The sequence below is a fragment of the Mauremys mutica genome, chromosome 9 (assembly GCF_020497125.1).
Source record: "Mauremys mutica isolate MM-2020 ecotype Southern chromosome 9, ASM2049712v1, whole genome shotgun sequence".
NCBI lineage: Eukaryota > Metazoa > Chordata > Testudines > Geoemydidae > Mauremys > Mauremys mutica.
In genome coordinates, this window is record NC_059080.1 from 21,705,196 (window position 1) to 21,722,179 (window position 16,984).

The 16,984-nt window shown below is 48.4% G+C and overlaps 1 protein-coding gene across 4 annotated transcripts in view; it reads right to left on the bottom strand.

The window, feature by feature from the left end:
• The window catches only part of ARHGEF9 (Cdc42 guanine nucleotide exchange factor 9), a 306,568-nt gene that overhangs the window by 251,984 nt on the left and 37,600 nt on the right, over positions 1-16,984 (bottom strand). For 3 of the 4 annotated variants that reach the window (XM_045031342.1, XM_045031341.1, XM_045031339.1), the window contains exon 2: positions 9,091-11,180. In XM_045031342.1, coding sequence (XP_044887277.1) covers positions 9,091-11,112 — 2,022 coding nt within the window. In that variant the 5' untranslated portion in view covers positions 11,113-11,180. Of the gene's footprint in view, positions 1-9,090; positions 11,181-11,545; positions 11,680-16,984 lie in introns of those variants that run through there. The other variant, XM_045031340.1, reaches the window with a different exon arrangement.

A 16,984-nucleotide genomic window follows, 5' to 3' on the forward strand; every position in this document is an offset into this window, starting at 1 on the left:
TTACAGATATCACTTTTTTTAAAAAAGCACACGCTCAGCTAACTTTACTAATAACGCAGAATGACACTTAAGACTGAGAGAGACAAAGCAGCTCCAGCAATACCCTCGCTGAGTTATTCTGAGTACTGTGGATTTTGTTACTATAACAATACCTGTATAAAAGTGAATTATCTCTCAGGTCCCCCAAACCTTACAAATACAGCTGCTTTTCTAGTCATTTGCATATTAGGCATTTTCCAATGCAATAAACAGAACCCTACACTTGGTCTTTGAAGTTGCAACTTTGTTATGTATAGTAGGTATTCTTGTGGAGCGGGTAGGTTCACTAAGGGGGCACAGAAGACCATCTGGGCAGGAAAGGATTCTGCACACCTAGGTGGAATTTTATTACTTTTGAGGTGCATATGCTTGTAAAAAAGAACATTGAAAATTATCTAGACTATCCTGCCCCTTTAAGAACCGAATCCAATAGCTCTTGCCTCAGCTAAAATTAAAGTGTAGCATAGGGTTTGCTTCAGCCAAGTCAAAGCATGAATCATGGCAGGCAAGAAAAACTCACCTAGCTCCCTTCCAGACATGCTTCTGCCCCACCCTGCAGTCCACATCTCCCCTCTAGTGAGACTGGAGGAATTAATTGTCTACAGCTGGTCCAGTCCTGCTACCTAAGCAAATCCCCTCTCTCGTTACAGACCTTCTTCTGAAGGAGAGTGCTAACCCCTTCCCTGCCAACCCCATCAAAGAGTTTGCGTCTATCTGAAGCATCTGTCATTAGCCCCTTGTCTGAGACAAGATACCAGTGATATTTACCATTACTCAGGTCTGGGTTCCAGTTCATATTGTTCCTGTTAGAGCTGCAAAATTCAGATGTGAATACAAACTCTTCTAAATTCTGTTGAGTCTTCTGAGAGAGGTTTTGGTTTGGCTTATTATAAGGATAGGGACCAGTTGTGAAGTTACATTAGTAAGCATGAAATTGCAAGGGCTTCCAATCCTCATGCTTCAGGGCATAAGTTGATCACCAGCTGGAATCAGGATGGAATTTTTTTTCCACTCTCTCTCTCTCTATCTCACACACACACACACACACACACACACACGAATGGACAGTATTATATCATTAGCTGCATTATGTTCACATTACATCTTCTGAAACATCTGTCACTGGAATGTGTTATTCACAACACTTGTCACTGTTGTTTTCTGTCTCCCAAATGTATTTATATGGTACCTGTCACCATCATTTCTAATTCTGGGATCACAATTCCTATGTTCTTGCTAGAGATAGGCAACAAAATTTAGATCCAGACCCAGATTTAATCCAGTCAAAAACAGGAGTGGCAGGGAATTTGAATGTGAGGGGTTAGTTAGGACTCATCTCTAGTTCTTGACTGCACATGCCTCTGTACTCTTTCACTACGCTTAGAAATAGTATCAGAACGTCTATCTCGATTGAAGGGGTCACACAGAAAGGAGTAAAAATTACAGAGGTGGTTTCCTTGAAAGTTGATTGCTAATTGCTAACAGGACCCATACATTATACCCAGTACCTGTGAAGTACTCCTGAAAAAATACGAACAAAAAGGCTTTGCTGTTAACTAAAGCAACCATAAAGTGGCTGAGTATTCTTTGCCTGTGCCTCCATGAAAGTAATCGTCAATTGAGACAAAGAGGCAATGGCCTTTTAAGACTAATAGGAAGAACAGTATAACTTTCCCTCTCTCAAGCAGTGACTACCTTTCATTAGCTAAAGAACAACTGTCTTGAAATGGCCAAATGTGCAGTGACTCTCTGAAGAATGGCTTCATTTTTTAGAGTTATACAATTCAAAATCAGGCTTTTATTTTTATTCTGACAAATGATGAGTCTCAGATACACTCCGTGAGTTAGGAAATCAGCAGAAATTTCTGTGGATGATGTAACAGTACCAACTGGGAGATTCACCGGTTCCAAGGGACCATTGTGATCACCTACTTTGACCTCCTCTACAACACAGGCCACAGAACTTCCAAAATCATTCCTAGAGCAGATTTTTTAGACCAGGGATCGGCAACCTTTGGCACGCGGCCCGCCAGGGTAAGCACTCTGGCGGGCTGGGCCAGTTTGTTTACCTGCCGCGTCCGCAGGTTCGGCCAATCGCGGCTCCCACTGGCCACGATTCACCGCTCCAGGCCAATAGGGGCTGCGGGGAGTGGTGCGGGCCAACGGATGTGCTGGCTGCCGCTTCCCGCCACCCCCATTGGCCTGGAGCAGCGAACCACGGCCAGTGGGAGCCGGAATTGGCCAAACCTGCGGACATGGCAGGTAAACAAACCAGCCCAGCCCACCAGGGTGCTTACCCTGGCGGGCTGTGTGAGAAAGGTTGCCGATCCCAGTTTTAGACAAACATTCAATCTTGATTTAAAAATCACCAGTGATGTAGAATCCACCATGACCATATGTAAATTGTTCCAATAGTTATTACCCTCTTTTTACTAGGCTTTTGGGCTAGATGAGAGTTGCATCTATGTATCTTAGGTATTTACATGGCCCCCATTACCACAGTAAGTGAGTTCCTTTAATGCAGGCCTGCACAACTCATAAAGCGGCGAGGGCCACATTACTCCAAAGAAAACAGCTGAGGGCCGAAACCCCCCCGGCCCCGCGGAAACACCCCGCCCCAGCTCCGCCCAGCCCTGCAGAAACAAACCCTCCTTCCCCAGCGCCGCCCCACCAAAACAGCTGTGGGCCAAAAAAGAAGGTTGGGGGTGGGGAGGTGATACTCGATTTTAAATCAACCAGAGAAGAGGTGGCTGGGAGTCCTCAGGGGCAAATTAAAGGGCCCGGGGCTATGGCGGCTGGGGGAACCCGGAGCTTTGCGGGGCTGGGGCAGGGATTTAAAGGGCCCAGAGCTCCTGCCGCTGAAGGGAGCCCGAGACCTTTAAATCCCAGCCCTAGCCCATCCGCTGGAGCCGCAGCCGGGATTCAAAGGGCTCTGGGCTGCCCGCAGCCACGGAGAGCCCTGAGCCCTTTAAATCTCAGCCGCGGCGGGGAATCAAAGGGCTCTGAGCTGCCCGCAGCCTGGGGGAGCCCTGAGCCCTTTAAATCTCAGCCGTGGCCAGGATTCAACGGGCTCTGGGCTGCCCTCAGCGGCAGGGAGCCCAGAGCCCTTTAAATCTCAGCCATGGCCAGGATTCAAAGGGCTCTGGGCTGCCCTCAGCGGCAGGGAGCCCAGAGCCCTTTAAATCTCAGCCGTGGCCAGGATTCAACGGGCTCTGGGCTGCCTGCAGAGCGCCGTGTGCGCGGGATTTAGAATCCCCCTGCGGGCTGCACAGTGAGCCTGCGGGCCGTATGTTGTGCAGGCCTGCTTTAATGTATTTATCCTCAAAACATTGCTGTGTTTTGAGGATAAATACATTTTACAGATGGGAAGCTGAGGCAAACAGAGAATAAGTTACTTGCCCAAGGTCACGCAGGAAGTCTACAGCAGAATAAAGAACTGAACTTACATTCCCCAAGTCCCAAGCTAGCACGTTACCCACTGGACCACCATTCTTCTCTCGATTAGGAGACACAATGGTAGACAAAGCAGGTTCCATTTCAAGGTACATTTACCAGCCATTCCAGCTTTATGTATGTTATGAATGCAGGAGGACTTCCTTGTAGATAAACTGGCAATAAGACAGGTTAATGAGAAGAGGTTGCAGGGAATGTGTGACATTTTATAGTTCTTTATTATTAATTATTATTCTTTATAGCAGGGCTGCCCAGAGGGGGGGGCAAAAGGGGCAATTTGCCCCGGGCCCCGGGCTCCGCAGGGGCCCCCAAGAGAAGAGCGGAGGCTCCCGCCTCCGCCCCTCTCCTGGAGCCTCAGCGCATCAAGCGCCGAGTCTCCGGCCGAGCCCCTGAGCCCCGCCCCGATCCGAGCCGCGTGATGAGGGGGCGGGGCTGGGAGCTCCAACGGGGCCTGAGCCCCGCCCCGCTCAGAGCGGCGTGGGGAGGGGGCGGGGCTGCGAGCTCCGGGCTGAGCTCCCAGCCCCGCCCTCTCACCACGCAGCTCTGAGCGGGACGGAGCTTTGGCCCCGCCGGAGACGCGCTCGGGTAAGAGGCTGGGGCCGGGGCGGGGGGGAAGCGGGACCCACCGCCGCCGCCGAAGCGCAGCCCGGTCTTCGGCGGCGGGGGGCCCCTTCTGTTCCGGGACCCGCCGCCGAAGACCCCGGGCCCCCGGAATCCTCTGGGCGGCCCTGCTTTATAGTACAGTAATGCCCCGAGACCTCAACTGGGATCAAAGCCCCAGTGAGTGGGACACTGTACAAACACATAGTGTAAGACAGACTGTAAGCTGTTTGGGAAAGGGACTAATTAAAAAGCCACAAGTGGTTATAACAAACGAACGTAGGGAGTAGGGAACAGCAGATCACAATTAGGGGAATAGGTGGTTACATGGATTAGCCATGTGCCAACTAGCTGGCTGAGTCAAATATGTATGAACAAAGCCACCAGCCTTTACAAACACTGCCAAACCTCTCACTGACAGCAAAATAACAGCATTCCCAGACAAAACACCAGTTAAAGAGAAAATAGAAGTTTTTGACATTAAGATTTTTCTAGTACCTTGTGGTTATTAAAATAAAAAAGTCTCTGAAAATCAGAACAGCTTGGAGACAAATGGCCCTGCCGCTAAAATGTAGCTACTGCAGAATAGAACATAGCAGCCATTTGGCCCAAGCAAGATTTAAGAGAGTGGGGAAGTGAAGTATCATTTCTTGATTTGAAATATTAGTCTGAAGTTTAATCAGTGGTACTCCAGCTGTCAATGGGCCAATAATAACTGCGAGTTAGAGAGAGAACTCTGATGATCAGCTCTAGGAAATATCCCTTCTCCTGGCTACTATGTAGTTACAGGTCTCAACGGTAATCTTTGCGACATTAAATGCCAGACGGCCAACACAACAATAAACTAAACTGAAAAGGCCACTGTGAGAACTTGCTGAACATTACCAGCAATTTCTTGTCAAATAGAGAAGAAGAAAATAGCAGCTTCTCCCAGTTGTGAGAAGCAAATTGTACCAGCTGCTACAAAATGAAGATAAGCAAAGCTGTAAGTCTGTGGCTGAATTTAGAACTCCTGAGTCTAGGGGCAGCTCTATAAATTACGGCGCCCTAAGCAGGGCGGTGCGCTGCGCCGCCCTTCCCCGGTCCCGCGGCCGGGGCAGAAGTGTCTGCGGCGGGTGCGCTGGTTCGCGGGTCTGGTGGAGCAACCGCAGGCATGCCTGCGGGAGCTCCGTCCGAGCCGCGGGACCAGCGCACCCGCCGCAGTCATGCCTGCAGGAGCTCAAGCGGAGCCGCGGGAAGAGGGGACCCTCCGCAGTCTTGCCTGTGGCAGGACCGCTCGTCCCGGGGCTCCGGTGGACCTCCCACAGGCATGACTGCGGAAGGTCCGCCGGAGCCAAATGCCGCCCTGCCCCGACAATGCCGCCCCACGCGCCTGCTTGGCGCGCTGGGGTCTGGAGCCAGCCCTGCCTGAGTCCAAGTCCTGTGCTTAATCAGCAGACTATGCACCTGCTCTTCTACTGAATGTACCAGGCAGAACAGGCATGTGCAGAGAAAATGCCCTTCTGAGTCCCTGAATTTCCAAGGTATATCCACATGGCGTGCAGTTACTGCATGAGAAATTATATGTGCCACTCATGAATTAATACATCAGTTACTCTACTAGCAAATAATGTTTGCTAGCATTGCTCACACCTCAAAATGTGGAATGCTTTATGGGAGATCATTGGTCATGCTCTCCACTAATATGGCCTGCTTTAAGGGGGATCTTTAGTGGCAGTAACAATTCAAGCAATTCAATGATATTCACCAACACTAAGGTGAAAAAGGGGGCTATTCCACCAATGACCTTCAGTAGAATCAGCCACAGAACGAGGGATCACTTCATAGCAATCTGGGGCAGTAGCTGCCTGTTTTTATAAGAGAACCCCTCCATACCCAGATAGTCTCAAGCAGCATTCAGGAGCTAATCTGAAAAGATCTTCACAATGGAGCTTAGGCGGCACTTACAGACAAAGTGGCAGGGATCTGAGAGTGAATAATCTGTTGTGGCTCAGGCACAGACAGCCATCTTGACACGGCACCCATATCCTATGCTGAAGATGACCTTCCAGACAGGGCTGCAGTCTGCAGGAATCTGACTTTCACAGTTCTGGCTGCAACAAGCCCCCAGAAAAAGGTAATAGAGACAACTGACTTACTTACCGGGTTATTCTATGCAGCTACAAGAATCTGCTGCTAGAAGGAATCCCATAAGGAATCCCTTTGGACTGAAAATTCAAATCAGTAGGTAGCTGGTAAAAAGTTAGTTCTTGAAAATCGAAACATACTGATTTCACCAATAGCCAGCAGAGGGCACAAAAGGATTGCAGTTAAAAGTCAGCTATGCTTTCACAGTTAAGAGTGACACTTTCCTATTAAGTGTGGAAAAGACTGGGCTGAAATAGTCAGTACCTGGAGGTAACTGGGATTGGGTGCGGGAGGTGTCTACAACAGAAGTGGGTGTGAAGTGGTGTTTGAAACATGAACCCAGATTGAAATTTTGCCAGTGTCCCCCATATCATTCCAAAACCCTGGATCTATAACACCCCTCCCTCCCACTGGATGATTAGAAATCAAGAGCTGGATTTTGCCTTTTAGGCGTGTGTATGATCTAAAGTCTAAACCATTCTACAGCAACGACAACCAGGCATCTTCTCTTCCCACCCAGCCACCACCTCAAACGGATGGAAGCTGGTAGAGTACATCGTTACATCAAACTTGGGTATGCCTGGCTCCAGGCTGACTTCTTCCCGAAATGCTGATATTGTAGGATCAGCAATTCAACAATGCTAGACACTGTGAGGTCACTCCTGGGAGCTGTGTGCTCTTTCCGGGAGAGATGATGTGGATTGCAGGGAGATGCTAGATTTCTTGGAATGGTAGAAAGGAAGATGGCCGCTTTGGCCAGTTTGCAGGTTGGGTTTTTAAATTGTCTGAGCTCCAGAGGCACCTGGCGTTGGCCTTACCAGTTGATTCTAATATTTAGCCATAAGCTGAAAATCAGGATGCAGATTTTACTCTGGTGCTGTGATAGTTCAGCTTGTTAAGGTTATAACTAACTTTCCATTTGCAACCTGATTTTACCTCCTATTCTTTAAATTCCACAAATCCTTTCGGGCTGAATGGTTTGATGTGTCCCAGGAAGAGAGGAGCATTTTGAATAGGGTCTGAGAGCAAATGGACAGGGCAAGTTTAAAATGAACTAAAAGTCTGAAAAATAAGGTTTTTTTTACTCTCTGAAAATTATTAATTATTATTATTATTTATATTAGGGTAGTGTCTAGAGACCCTCGTCAACATTAGGATCCCATTGTTCTAGGCATTGTACATGCACATAACAGCGGACAGTCCCTGCCCTGACAAGCTTACAGTCTATGACAGCCAAAAAGGGAAACAGAGGCAGAGAGAGATGACTTGCCCACAGTTACACAGCAGGTCAGCATTAGAGCTAGTAATAGACGCTAGTCCAGTGCACTAGACTACACTGCTTTTAGCTTTCTTGGGAATGTCTGATCTCACAAAGAGCCACGTCCGGAAACTCCATATCTGTTTTATTCATTTGTCCTCAAGGAGGACCAGGGCCTTTGTATATTTTATGGAAGGTTGTTTTGCAGATATTGACTATGACTATTCAACTTCCGAGAAGTTTTCAGGATCCCTGGCAGATTTTAAACCTCACAGGATTTATCACTTAGTCTTCACTGCGGCTGGATTCTCATCTTCCCCGTCTGAACCACCCACCCTAGCATCACCTGCCCCCTATGCATGCCAAGTACTTCACCTGAAATCCAGCCCCTTCTTTGAGCAATGGAACCGCAGCCTAGAGAGGCGGGGGGGATCTGCTCACAGGTGTCCAGGGGCTGATGGATTTGTCCCTGTATCAGCAAGAGCACAGAGATCTCTACTAGTGTAATATTCCAGTTTAAGCATGTCGAGTTTGGGATTAAATATTTCCAACTGCCACTCCCTGATAGCAGAATCAGGCAAATCCCCCACATACATAAGAATATTTTGTATAGGAATTCCAGATGGGCTCTCTGCTCCCTTCACACCAGTTCCAAATACAGAGGTAAAATAACCTCTCTACTCCTATTCAAGATTCCCCTGTTTATGCAACCCAAGATCACATTAGCTGTTTTGGCCACAGCTTTACACTGGGAGATCATGTTCAGATGATTATCCACCATAAAACCCAAATCTTGTACAGAGTCACTGCTTCCTGGGATTCCTTATCCTGTAAGTATGGCCTATATGCTTTGTTCCTATACATATGTGTTTACATTTAGATGCATTAAAACACGGTGTTTGCATGTACCCAGTTTTCCAAGTGATCCAGATTGCTCTGAATCAGTGACCTGTCATTTTCTTTATTTACCATTCCCCCAATTTTTGTGCCATCTGCAAACTTTATCAGTGATCTAGTGCTTCCTTCCAGGTCACTGATAAAATGTTAACTGGAGTAGGGTCAAGAATCAATCCCTTTGGGACTCCACTGGAAACACACCCGCTCAATGATAATTCTCACATTTACAATTATATTTTGAGACCTATCAGTTAGCCAGTTTTTAATCCATGTAATGTGTGCCATGTTAATTGTATATATATTTTTTATTTTTTTAATCATAATGTCATGCAATACCAAGTCAAACCTTTGAATGAGTTAAATGTGTGTGTGTCAGGGGGAACTAACGATGCTTTTTGGAAATAACTGTAAAGTTTCTCTCTATGCTGGGGCTGTTTTTGCCACAGCTATCCTTCCACAGGCACACTGATATGTGTGAGGTGGCCAAATAGTTCTAAACCAAGTAGCTCAGAGATACCATCAGCCTACTGACTCATTTTTTGTCTGCTTTAAAAGATGTGTCCACTGTCATCATCCATATATGATACGAAGGTCTAATTGAATTGGAAGACCAGAGAAACTATATCAAAACCAGTTTTGTCTGCAGACCTTCTACCCAGGAGGGAGTATTGTATAGTGTCTTATTGCGACGGTGTTACAGTGAAGATTGATCATACCTTTCCATTGTTGAGTTCCCCGAAGGAGACAATTGTACAGAGGCTCATCTGGATCTGATGGCACACTTTACTATACTTAAAGTGACTTGCTTTGTCTGGCCTCTCCATGGAAATTTGTTCTACTGGTAAACTTATTTCATGTTCTTTGAAAGGAGAATCCTCCAGTTCTAAAGCTTGCTCATTATCTGTTGCATGTTTTAAAAGAGTAACTGCAAAGAGGCCTTGAGTACCAGTCAGAACACTCTCTGGGTCCTGAGTATCCAGTTTACTCTTGGAAAGATCTTGAGAATGTGATTGAGTCTTGTCCAGGTCCTGAATATCCACTGGAGTACTCCTAGTGTCCTGAATATACTTTGGAGTGCTACTCAGTTCCTGAATACCCAGTTTAGTCTTAGCCCCGTCTTTCAAATGTAACTCAATATTTCCAAGTTCCCAAGCATCTGCCACCAGAGAGCTGCCCGGGTCCTGGGCATCCGCCGCCGGAGAGCTGCCCAGGTCCCGGGCATCCGCCGCCGGAGAGCTGCCCGGGTCCTGAGCATCCGCCGCCGGAGAGCTGCCTGGGTCCCGAGCATCTAATTCAGTCACAGGCATGTCTGGAAACTGTGATAGAGCCTTAAATGAGCCTTGTGTGCTTAACGGAGCATAATGGTCATCTGGAAGTTCTGGCAGTGGGGAGATGGATCGACCTGGCCCAAGGTCAGAAAGTTCGTTAAAATTATCATTCTCATTGTTCAGAGCAGAGCTGCTGATCTCTTGAGATAACTCTGCTTCAACACTTCGCTGAGGCAGCGCTTTTCCTGTTGAACTCTCAGAACTATGATTATCCCAAATCCCAGAATCTGGAGACCGCAATGACATTCCCGTTGAAGAGAAAGCTCTGGCATTTTCATTCTCAATAACCAAAGACTCTTTGTGGGAAGAGGCTTCCTGCCTCTGACTTCTGAAATTGGACTGAGGTCTTTGCTCTCCCTGCGGAAAAGTCCGGGAAGAGCCTCGCCACTTCCTAGCTGCCTCAGCCACACTGTTAAAGAACCGAAGAACACCACCAAAGTGACTGGCTTTCATTTCACTGTTTGATTTTTTAGGCTGGCTAAGATTCTCCTCACATCTCGTATCAAAGTCAAAATAAGAAGCAGAATTATCAGTTATATCTTCTAAGTTCTGGAAATTTGTTTCAACACTTTGACTGAGCAACTTTGAATTATCTTTGCTAGACAATGAAATTCCCTTCAGATAGCTCCAGACATCAGAGCTTTTTCCTCTCCTGCTCTCCTCGGGAAGCATGGGACACCTCTTTTGATTGTCCCTTTGTGTAATCGCAGAACTCTTAGAGTTTTCAAAATTCAAAAGCTTGCTCTTTCTAGCTGACATTTTATGGCAGTTACTATCATTATCTTCACTGTGTATTCTGACACTAATATCCCTGAGCCATTTATTTTCATTGGCATCAATTTCTGGAATGCTGACATTTAACTCTACGTCTTCAAAGGAAGAATCCAAATCATCGATGTACCCTGCATACGAATGACGGAAAGGCCTCTGACTGTCAGCTAGTTTCTTAATCCTGTAGACTGCCCTTTGGTCACTGTCCTCCTGGTCCTCCTCAGGGATGCAAGAAACTTTGGCTTTGGAGGATCTCAAATCCACATTTTTAGACATGCTGGAGGTTCTTAGCTTTTTAAAGGACCTCACCCTCTCCATGAAGGACATCTTGCGTTTTTCTTCTAAGGTCTCTGAGGTGTCTCCTAGCAGGATCATGGACTGGGGTCTTTTGTTATTCATGGAGGGACCTTTCCTTCGGCTAACAAAATTCCAAATCCGGTTGCCCTTGGCTTTCTTCTTATACCTGGCTGCCTCTTCCCTTGCATTTTGGTTGATGCCTCTGGAGTTGCAGTGCTGAAGGTCACAAATCTTTAGTGTCTCAGTGCTCCCATCCTCTGGATTGGCTTGAAAAATCTTGTTCATGTATCCATTTGGCACCAGCCCAGCGTGAGCGTGCTGGCAATCTTCTATAATTTCCATAGTTCCAGTTGGCAAGTTGACATAGAATGTCACAGCTCCATTGTCTTCAGAGTATTTTCTTCACGGGGCTTAAGGAAAGAGAATAAAAGAATGCAATTAGCAACACAAAGGGATTTTAAGGTTACATTTCTCAAAACACCAAGGGCCAAATCCTGGCCCTGCTGACATCAGTGGAGGTTTCATCACTGACTTCCATGAAGCTGAGTTTCTGCCCCACGCATGTGTAAAATTTAAAGTTGCTTAAACATTGATTCAGTTGTGATGAATTAGTGACTACAGATAAACTTCCACACATCAATAAAGGGTACAAAAATACACACATTTTATGATAAAATCTCCTCTTGTCCAGTGGCCCAACATGGGTGCTGAACACATAAGAATTTGTGTGCAGGGGGGGTGGGTTCAGAAAAATCTCCTTATAAATGCAACTTACATCTTCACCAGACCAATCCATCATGAAGTAGCAACATATTTACACTTGAGCGGTTCCAATCCTCTCCTGGCAGCCATTCCAAGAGGCTCCACAATGCTCCCTTCCCTGGAGCAGGGCCGCCCAGAGGATTCCGGGGGCCCGGGGTCTTCGACGGCGGGGGGCCCTTCTGTTCCAGGACCCGCCGCCGAAGTGCCCCAAAGACCCACGGCGGGGCCCCCCCGCCACCGAATTACCGCCGAAGCGGGACCCGCCGCCGAAGTGCAGCCCGGTCTTCGGCGGTAATTCTGCGGCGGAGGGGGGCCCTTCCATTCCGGGACCCACCGCCGAAGTGCCCCGAAGACCCGCGGCGGGTCCCGGAACGGAAGGGCCCCCCGCCGCCGACGAATTACCGCCGAAGACCGAGCTGAACTTCGGCGGCGGGTCCCACTCCGTCTTCGGCGGTAATTCGCCAGTGGGGGGTCCTACCGCCCCGGAGCGGAAGGACCCCACGCCGGCAAAGACCGGGAGCGAAGAAGCTCCTGCGCCCGGCCCCGCAAGAGTTTTCCGGGCCCCCCGGAGCGAGTGAGGGACCTCGCTCCAGGGCAAATTGCCCCTCTTGCCCCCCCCCTCTGGGCGGCCCTGCCCTGGAGCTCAGATAATTGATGGTGCGTCCATGCCAATTCTAAAGAGACAGTCTTTAGATCTCAACCCTGTAACTGTGTCAGCAGCATGGGGACCCCAGTGCAGGACAGGGAGTTCCAAACGGAAGCTCTGCAGTCACCACTGTGATGTATCATAATGCGTACAGGTTCCACTGCCATGAGCTCCAACGTATGATATTTGTGATTAGGAATAAAACCACAAGAGCAAGGTGCAGTGACAGGTGCCAGCGGCTCAGTTTTCTTTGTGAGGATATATTTGAACTCCCAGTCATATGCACAGCTAAGCAGAGCCTAACCCTCCTCTGCCACAGGTGGGTCCTCTGCCCAGTACAGCCATGCGCGGCAGAGCAGGATTCCTCTCTATGACATTGATCCTGCAGATCCTTGCCCAGGGCACAAGGCTGTTACACTTCAGTGCAGTTGCAAGCAGAGCCTGCATGTGGATATCAGTAAAGTTAAGCACTGAACAGAAGGAAGGCCTCGGAGCATTCTTATTCTCAACAGCTTAAGGGAAAGATAGTGGCAGGATGTAGGCAAAGAAAGGGTGGGTCTGAGAAGACTTAATAATAAACAAATTCATGTGGCCTTCCTCCTGCTTCTAGGATGGAGGAATAGCGGACTGCACAGCAGCACTCTCAGTAACAAAGGATCGGGGCTCCCTCCCTATCTAGCTAATCACCTCTTAGTTTGCATTTCTATATGCAACCAGCACCGCCCCCCCTGCACCTGTACTGTGCAGTTGGTAATTACATTAATTCTTATTAATAGTCATGTTTATTACAGTAGTGCCTGAGGCCCAACCAAGTTTGGCCCCATTGTGCTAGGTGCTGTACAAACATCAGGTATTAGACAAGTCCCTGACCCACAGGGCTTACGATCTGAACGGACTTCATTTCAACCATTCCCACCAAATCTAAATTGATTGGGTGACACCTCACATAGAGACAGGCGAACTTACAACGTTGGTAGAAACACCGGGGAACTCAGACGTTTATCCAAACTAGTTTGTGACCATCGAGTTAGCACCCCTTTAACACTGCATTTATTTTTATATGAATTAAAGGCATTTTGTTTTAGTTTGCACCAAGCCATCTGGGCCAGCGTAAATGGCTTTGACTCTGGTGATAATCGTGGAAATGGACAGAGGTGAAAGACAGTTACGGATAATAATGAGTTACCTCCAGTGCAACATAAAATGCCAAAAACTCAAAGCAAACATCCTGCCCTGCACAGATCTGGAAAAGCAGGGCACGGTCATGCTTTGCTAATGGTGAGGATTCTCTGGACCACACCACCATCCAGCTTTGTGATGCAGAAATCTTAAAGGATGATATTCAGAGGCCTTGCATGGGGCCTAGGCACCAATTAAGTCCCATTTAAACTCTATGTTGAGGGCTTAAGTGGCACCCGGGTGTCTGGTGCTGACCCCGTTAGGCGATAACAGGAAAAATAAATTTAAAAACTGCAATTGTTTTGTTTAAAATACTCATTGCTAAGCGGGACTATTTGCCCTTCAGCAGCTCTGGAACTAGCCAAAGATTCCTAATCCCCAGGGCCATTCAAATCACTTCACACACATGAATTATTCACAGTGATCGTGGCTGTAATTTAAAGAATAATAGAACTGAATGGCTGGGAAGGGAGCATTTTACAAGTTGAAAGCTGAAAGGCCACCATGCACACTGGGGTGAAAGGCAAAGTCACAAAAGGCTTTTACTTTTCTTTTCTCTTCTTCTTTACAATGTATAATGTATTGTTCTTTACTGGGTAGATTACATCTGGGGAAAAGAAGACTGAAAAGAAACATAATTGTCTACAAACACGTAAAAGGGATGTTTATAAAAGAGCTCGAGATCAGTTTTGATTCGTCAAAGAGACCAAGTAGCACTGGAGCCAGATCCTGAGCTGCAGCTGATGAGCACTCGGGCATGGTTCACAAAGCAAGGTACAAAAAGGGCTTTAAGCCAGATGTGAATTGGAGCAGTTGCCATGGAGCCAGTTCAAGTGCACTGCTCCAGCCTGCCTCCACCCCCGCAGGCCCCACTCTGTATGCTGCACAGACATATTGCTTTAGAGACTGGGGTTGAGGTGATGCCCCTTTAAGTCCCCTCCCACGCCCACTTTGCCCAAACCACTAAACAATTTGCAATTCAGTCACCACTGTGGACAATGATGATGCCAAAGAGATTCTAGCATCAGAGCAAACAAGTGGCAGGACTGCGCATCTCCAGGGCTGGGTGAAATAGGGCACCTCTAAGTCATCAGTTCAAATCCTGACTGAATTGCTAGTAAAAGAAAATTTATTGTTACGCGGCCTACATGAAATGAGCGTGGTGGTGGTCTCCCTTTAGTTCCCAGGGGCCACATCCCCGAAAACCCAAACACAAAAAAGGCTCCTTTGTTGGCAGTTTCAGTAAAGAAGCCAAAAACTGAATGGGTCCGAACTATTCTCAGAGCTGAGGGACAGCAGTGGCTCTTCTCATGCTCTAGCTGTTTTGAGGATAAACAGGGGCCTTCAGTCTGCCGCTCTAGCCCCTCTGACCAGCTCTACATTCACGCCCACACATACCCAAACACACACACTGACAGAAGGCTCAGGAGGTTTATCTTTATATAAACCACCTTCAAACTTTTTAAGAAATAACAGCTCCATTTGTGACCACGTTTGCAACCACCCACGCAACAGCAACAACATAGCTCCAACAGATACCTCCGCCGCCGGCTGGCATGGCAGCAGACCCAGGGGGAGGTTTAAGAGATCAACCGGAGACTATCAGATATTTGATGTGAGAGGCCCAGCTTATTTTCGTCAGCCTCTTACCAATTGAGCGTGCAGGACTTTTTATACTCCTCAAATCTCCTCGTTTCCCATGCTGTGCGTGCTTGGCAACTGCTGGCCTTCCTCCTTGTGTACACGAAGCTAAATCTCCCTCTAGAGAGGAGCCTGTATGTTTGGCAGCCAGCTCCGTCCTATTCTTAAAGCACCTGGGTTTGTGGGAGGCACCCACGCACCTCCACCTCAGCTCTCCCAGGTTTTCAATCCAACTGGAAAACATTAATTTTGCTCAGTCCAGTCGGATGTATATGTTCTTCATCCAAAGCGTCTAAAAATGCTTGACAGGCAGTGGTAGTAATCAGCAGAGGTTTGCGAGAATTCTACGACGATCAAGCAGAGGAAAAGAACGGGGGGGGGGGGCTACAAATGGGCTAACCTCCCATTGATTTCAATAAGATCAAAATAATAGTAGTGTCATTTCAGCAGTGCCCGGAGGCCACAACTGAGATTAGAAACCCATTGTGCTAGGCACTGTACAAGCACATACTAGCAAACAATCCCTGTCCCAGAGAATCTACAATTTAAATAGGCCAGACAGAGAAAGGGTGGCGGGAAAAAGAGGGTCACAGAGGTGAAGTGATTTGCCAAAGGTCACACAAGTCAGTTTGCAAGCAGGGAAGAGAACTCCGTCTTGATCTAGCTAACTCAAATAACAACAGAAGTGAAGCCAGGGCAGCATGGGCAAGCTGCTTGAGTACATAACGAGGGACCTGGATGGGCTTGTACGGCCCCTGCTGCTGCTGCTTCATTGCTATTGTTAATCTGAGGTAGCTAATAAGTCTACATGTGCTGCAGTCACACCTCTGACTGCAGTATAAGATATAGCTCCTGTTCGAGGCCCTAAGCAATAATCCATGCTGCTTCTAGCATTTTAAGAGCTGTAATAGCATAAAAAAGCCTGGTTCCCAAGTATAAACATGTGGGGAGGAAAGGCTACAAGAATGAGAGAGAAAGTTTTAGTCATAATCCTGGTTTACAGTAAAAAGGATGTTTTTAAGTAAGTTTTGAGCAGAGCAGTTTGGAAATATTTTTGCATGCATTTATTAACCAGACGACTCCACCTACTAGTCAACACCAATACCAGGTAGGGTTGCCAACTGTCTAATCACACAAACCTAAACACCCTTGCCCCTCCCCCTACCCCAAGGCCCTGCCCCTTCTCTGAAGCCCTGCCCTGCTCATTCCATTCCCCCCTCCATCCGTCGCTCGCTCTCCCGCACCCTCACTCTCACTGGGCTGGGGCAGGAGGTTGGGGGGCAGGCTCTGGGCTGGGGCTGAGGGTTTCAGAGTGTGGGACAGGGCTCCAGGCTGAGCTTTAGGCATGAGGTTGGGGTGTAAGAGGGGGTGTGGGGTGCAAGCTCTGGGAAGGAGTTTGAGTGCTGGAGAGGGCTCAGGGTTGGGACAAGGGGTTGGAGTGTGAGCTCCATGAGGGGGCTCAGGGCTGGGGATTCGCATGCTGGAAGGGGTGAGAGGTGTGGACTCTGGGAGGGAGTTTGAGTGCAGGAGGGGGCTCCGGGTTGGGGTAGGGAGTTGGGGTCCAGGAGGGGGTGCGGGGTCCAGGAGGGCTCAGGACTGGAGCAGGGGCAGGAGGTTGGGGTGCAGGAGGGGGTGCAGGGCGCAGGGTGCAAGCTCTGGGAGGGAGTTTCAGTGCAGGAAGAGACTCTGGGCTGGGGTTGGGGGTTGTGGTGCAGGAGGGGGCTCTGGGCTGGGGTTGGGGTGCGGGCTCTAGCCTGGTGGCGCTTACCTCAGATGGCTCCCCGTCAGTGGCGCAGCAGGGCTCCCTGGCCCCGTGCCGCTCCCAGAAGTGGCCAACACATCCCTGCGGCCCCTGTTGGGGGTTAGAGGGCTCCCCATGCTGCCCCTGCCTGCAGGCATCACCCCCGCAGCTCCCATTGGCTACAGTTCCCAGCCAATGGAAGCTGCGGAGTCAGCGCTCGGGGTGGGGGCAGTGTGCGGAGACCC